Source organism: Microplitis mediator, chromosome 1, assembly GCF_029852145.1.
Source record: "Microplitis mediator isolate UGA2020A chromosome 1, iyMicMedi2.1, whole genome shotgun sequence".
NCBI lineage: Eukaryota > Metazoa > Arthropoda > Insecta > Hymenoptera > Braconidae > Microplitis > Microplitis mediator.
Window position 1 is genome coordinate 17,176,423 of NC_079969.1, and position 6,023 is coordinate 17,182,445.

Here is a 6,023-nt window from a genome sequence, read left to right on the forward strand (position 1 = left end):
GGTATAATAGAAACACTCTCATTGCGTGCAGCCAACGCAAAGTTGGACCTTCTCACTGAGCACTGGAGCAAGTTCACTGAAGACCACGAGAAATTACTCTCGTCAAAGACCGACGTGACGGTCGAACACAAATATTTCACCGACGGTTCTTTTGAAAAAGCCCTCAAGATGTTCCAAGGAGCTCAAGATGCTCTGCTTCATCGCATACATGAGTTGGAGGCAGCACTGCCCTCACAAGGCAATGTCTTAGCCAACTCAAGTCTCATCGTGCCAGCTGGAAGTCGGCTTAATGTCCCTACTATCCCTGTGCCAAAATTCTCAGGCAAGTATCAAGACTGGAAACATTTCCACGATTTGTTTGTCTCTCTTATCGGCGAAAATACATCTCTCACTTCTGTGGAGAAGATGTACCACCTCAAATCGGCATTAGAGGGTGATGCCGCCCGTCTCATCACCAACATCAGAGTCACTGGAGACTCATTTGCCTCAGCATGGGACGCTGTTGTCCAACAATACGACAACAAGCGTCTTCTCATCTCGGCGCAGCTTGATAAGCTGTTCAGCATCAGACCAGCTGACAGCAACTCTGCCAAACAGCTCAAGGCAATCATCAATACTGCCAACGAGGCAGTGCAAGCTCTCAAAGCTCTGGGATCGCCCACCGAGCACTGGAACCAGATCCTGGTTCATCTCATCGTCCAGAAACTGGACCTCTCACTACGGGAAGCTTGGGAAGTACATTTGGGTACGTCAACGGAGTTCCCAAGCTATGAGGACCTGCGTACCTTCCTCACCGGTCGCGCCAGAGCTCGTGAAGCCATGGAGGGTGGGGTCTCACCTCGCAAGCCATCTCATGACTCACGTAACCACCTGGGTACCAAACCTCGTACCGCAGCAGCTCAAGTACACGTCGCAACTGCACCTCCATCTCAGCAACATCAGCAATCTCAGTCAACGCAGTCTCAGTCTCATCAAGCATCAACGCATTCTCATCCACCAGCAAGAAATCCGCCAAGATCTCAATCAAACACGACTCAGTCTCATCCAGTACTTCCGAAAAGCACACTCTCATTCAAATCAGACTACTGTAATTGCTGTGAGGGCAATCACTTCATCGTTGGATGTCCAAGATTCCAGGCAATGTCTCCTGATGAACGATTCCAACTAGCAGCACATGCTCATCTCTGTCGAAACTGTCTTGGCGACCACAGTTTTGAAAATTGCCAGTCCAAGGGTCGTCGTCGCTGCAAAGAGTGTGATGAACCTCACCACTCGATGCTGCACTTCTCTCGTCTCATGAGGCTGACCAAGAAGCCACCTGCAGCAGCTGCTGAAACGCAGCAAGTCTCATCACCACCTGCATCTCATCCAGAAGCTCAGCAGCAAACTTCTCAACAATAACAATTTTGCTATTCTCAAGCAGCAGCTTTCATCTCATCTGCCATCAGCCGTGCTCCAGATCACAAGCGTGTGACATCTCGACCGACAGTGCTGCTGGCAACCGCACATGCTCTCATCTCTCATCAATCAGGTTCGTCTCATCGTATCAGAGTTCTTATTGATCCTGGATCAGAATTTACTCTGATTTCTCAAGCTGCTGTTCGCACTTGCAGTCTCATCTCTCAGCCATGCAACATACCTTTGCAAGGAGTTGGCAATATCTCATCAGGAAAAACCTCAGGCATGGTCTCATTCACACTGCAGTCTACCATCTCATCAGAACACGCATACCTCAACGCACACATTCTCAAGAAAATCACAGCGCAGATACCATCAGTCTCAATCTCACCAACGCAATGGTCTCATATTAAAGATCTAGAACTCGCCGACCCAGACTTCTACAAATCTGGCACAATTGATCTTCTCATCGGCGCAGACTTCTATGGTCGAATCATACGACCTGGTCTCAGAGCAGGAAGTTCTTCAGAACCAATTGCCATGCAAACCATGCTCGGCTGGACGATTCTGGGCCCAGTCCATGAACAATCTCATCATTCACCTAGCCTGTCTCATCATATCATCTCAAATGCTCAACTGCACGACTCTCTCACCAAGTTCTGGGAACTTGAAGAAGTTCCAGAGTCCTGCAACGAAACTCTCACCGTCGAGGAAGCTGAGTGTGAAGCTCACTTCCTATCAACTCATGCTCGAGATGCATCAGGACGATACATCGTCCGTCTACCATTCAAATCATCATATCAGAAGCTAGGTGAATCTCGTCACATTGCGCAGCGTTGTCTCAACCGTCTCATGAAGCGTCTTTCTCAAAATCCAGAACTTCAAGGTCAATATACTGCCTTTCTCAACGAGTATGAATCACTTGGACACATGACTCGAGTCTCATCTACGGCGCCTGAACCTTCTCATGTATATTATTTACCTCATCATTGCGTTGTTCGCGAAGACAGCGAAACCACGAAGTTGAGGGTAGTGTTCAATGGTTCTAGCAAAACATCATCAGCCAGTTCTCTCAATAATCATCTGCATATCGGCCCAAGTCTTCAAGCAAAGATCTGTGATGTACTGCTGTACCTCAGAAGTCACAGATACATCTTTTTGACGGACATCGTGAAGATGTTTCGTCAAATTCTCATCCACCCTGATGACAGGGATTATCAGCGCATCCTCTGGACAGAGAACGGTCTCACAGTGGCTTATCAACTCAACACCGTCACATACGGCACTCGACCAGCACCATATCTTGCTGGCCGAGCTCTCAAACAACTTCTCATCGACGAAGGGTCTCAATTTCCACTCGCAGTGGAACCCTTTCAAAAAGGCAGCTACGTCGACGACATCGGCGGCGGTGCCGACAATCTCAGCGATCTCAACGACATTGCAAATAATGTCGAAGCGCTTTGCAATTTAGGTTGCTTTCCACTAGCTAAATGGAAAAGCAACCACCCTCAGTTCAGCAAAATCTCATCCTCACTCAGTCCAGAAGATTCTCATTCATTCTCAGACAACATCTCAAAGATCTTGGGTCTCTCATGGAATTGTCAAGAAGACGTTCTCACCTTTACTGGCAAGACTTCTCAAACTCTCAGCATCACCAAGCGCACCATCACCTCAGAGGCTGCTCAGCTATTTGACCCTCTGGGTTTAATCTCACCAGTAATAGTAAAGGCAAAGATCATCATCCAGGACCTTTGGCTACAAAAGGTTGACTGGGATGATCCTCTCTCACCAGAGCTAGTTCATCGATGGAAAACTTTCCGCGATGAATTACCTCAACTGTCTCATCTCAGAATTCCTCGATGGATCAATCTCATCCCCAATACATCTGGCATCGAGATTCACGGGTTTTCTGACGCATCTCAAGCTGCAATGTCTGCTGTGATATATCTCAGAGTCTGTCAACCTGGCGAACAGACTATCATCTCTCTCATCTGCTCTAAAACTAAAGTTGCACCACTCAAACGTCTCACAATTCCTCGACTCGAACTCTCAGCTGCATTATTGCTCTCAAAACTGGCATCTCATGTCTCATCTACGCTGCAATTATCTCATGTTCCAACTTATTTGTGGACCGACTCATCAACAACACTTGCTTGGGTTACCAGTGAACCAACAAGATGGAAAGAATTCGTCAAGAATCGAGTTGAAGCGATCCAGCAAAATTCTCCAGATGCACACTGGAGATACATCTCAGGAAAACAAAACCCTGCTGACTGTGCATCCAGGGGTCTGACAGCATCTCAGCTCATCAACCATCAGTTATGGTGGACAGGACCCAGCTGGCTAGCTGATCCTCCCTCTCAATGGCCATCTCATCATGTTCTCAGTTCAGCTACAGATGAAACAGAGCAAATAAACTCAGAAATGAGACCTTGCAAGTCTCATGTCTCAACTAGTCCACCTCTCATGCCACTATCCTCTCTCATTCACTCATGGACTACACTTACAGCTCTACTACGGCGTACTGCAACAGTATTCAGAGCAATCTCATGTTTTAAGAAAGTACCTGGTTCATCACTCAGCATCTCACCTCTCACACCTGCTGAATTACAATCAGCTCTCATCCATTGGATTAAATCAACGCAGCAAGAATATTTCTCATCAGAAATCTCATCATTATCTCAAGGCAATACTCTCAAAAAATCTCACTGTTTCACACGTCTCACCGCATTCATCGATCAAGCTGGCGTAATCAGAGTCGGTGGACGTCTTCAAAATTCAGCATTAGATGCTGACAGCAAGCATCCAGCAATCCTTCCCAAGGATTGTGTGCTCTCACGTTTCATTATCTCAGACTCTCATCTACGCACTTTGCACGGAGGTACCCAGCTTACCTTATCTCATGTTCGAAAGAAGTGTTGGATAATTGGTGGACGATCTCCAATTAAAAACTTCATCCATCGCTGTCTCACCTGCGCACGAATGCGGGGAGTCAGATCTCAACAACTCATGGGTCAACTTCCATCTCATCGGATCTCACCATCTCTCGTCTTCGAGAACACTGGAGTCGATTACGCCGGTCCAGTGTCTCTGAAGTTCTTTCAAGGACGCGGTACCAGATGCTATAAGGGCTGGATCGCTGTCTTTGTCTGCCTCTCAACATCAGCTGTTCATTTGGAGGTGGTCACTGACTACTCCAGTGAAGGCTTTCTCAAGGCATTCCGCCGTTTCACTAGCAGACGGGGAATTTGCCGCACACTGCGAAGTGACTGTGGAACAAACTTCAAGGGTGCTGATCTCATTCTCAAGCAACTTCTCACCGGTGCTCTCAAGGAATCATCTCATCTACAGCAGCATCTCGCCAATGATGGAACCCAGTGGTCATTCAACCCACCTGGGGCTCCTCATATGGGAGGAAAATGGGAGGCTGCAGTAAAATCAATAAAATATCATCTTCAGCGAACCATTGCTGACACACTTCTCACCTACGAAGATTTCTCAACTTTTCTCATACAAGTTGAGGCAGTTCTCAATTCTCATCCTCTCAGCGCACTCTCAGAGGATCCGGACGACCTCACTGCTCTCAGGCCCGGACATTTCATCCGAGGTGCTGCCATCAATACCATTCCGGAACCTAATCTCACCGCAATCTCAACCTCAAGACTATCTCATCTGCAACATATTCAAGAACGCTTACAGCATTTCTGGGACCGGTGGTCCACAGAATGTTTACAATCTCATCAATCGATCTCAAAATGGAACACTTCTCATCACGACATCGCAGTTGGATCACTTGTCTTGCTCTCAGACGAGCGGTATCCACCAACAAAATGGCCGCTCGCCCGTGTCATCCAACTACATCCCGGTGCAGATGGTCTCATCAGAGTGGTCACTCTCAAAACTGCATCAACAACTCTCAAACGGCCAATAAGCAAACTAGTGCTATTGCCCGTCTCATCGACCACGGAAGATTCTCATAAATTGTCTCACTTCTCCAACGAGTAGGAGAAGGCGGGGAGAATGTTCAAATCTCCCGCGCTCAGCAATTCCATTCTCACCGTCGATATCTTATCGTCGGCATTACCGATCAGTCATCAACTATAGGCGGCTCCGCTAGTCGCATTCTCATTCAAGGGACCGCTAGAGTGGGGATGAAGAAGACGGGTGCGCTGTCTCACTCACACTTCCAACGCTCTCTCTCTTTCATATAGTTACAGTGATTTCATGGCTGACGCCTCGTGCTCTCATAAATCGTATCGTTTTTTCTCAATCCCTTGCGTTCTCAATACAGTTCTCAGTGCTTTTTATTAGTAATAATTCATAGTAATTATTTATTGCATTATTTTTGCTCTCAGTTTTCATCTCAGTATTAATTTTGCATAAATCAGTCTCACCTCGTGAACCGGCACATTTCGCGCCTTGACGCCATCTTGGCCACGTGTTGCACGCGAGTGAAATTCTCATAAAATAGACATTTATACAATTAAATAAATACCAGTCTCATCATAAACAATTAGCATAAAGTGTAAATATTGTAAATAAATTGTTTATAGTGTTTATTGAATTAAATCTCAGTGTTAAATAAATTTATTCATTGCCCGCCAATTCACACACACCAGATCCTC

At 46.6% G+C, this 6,023-nt stretch overlaps 1 protein-coding gene across 1 annotated transcript; it reads left to right on the forward strand.

The window, feature by feature from the left end:
* The first annotated feature begins 1,683 nt into the window (after positions 1 to 1,683).
* LOC130672866 (uncharacterized) lies at positions 1,684 to 5,403 on the forward strand. The gene has a single exon (XM_057477636.1). It carries the CDS (start codon positions 1,684 to 1,686, stop codon positions 5,401 to 5,403), a length of 3,720 nt encoding a protein of 1,239 aa, XP_057333619.1.
* Positions 5,404 to 6,023: the final 620 nt, after the last annotated feature.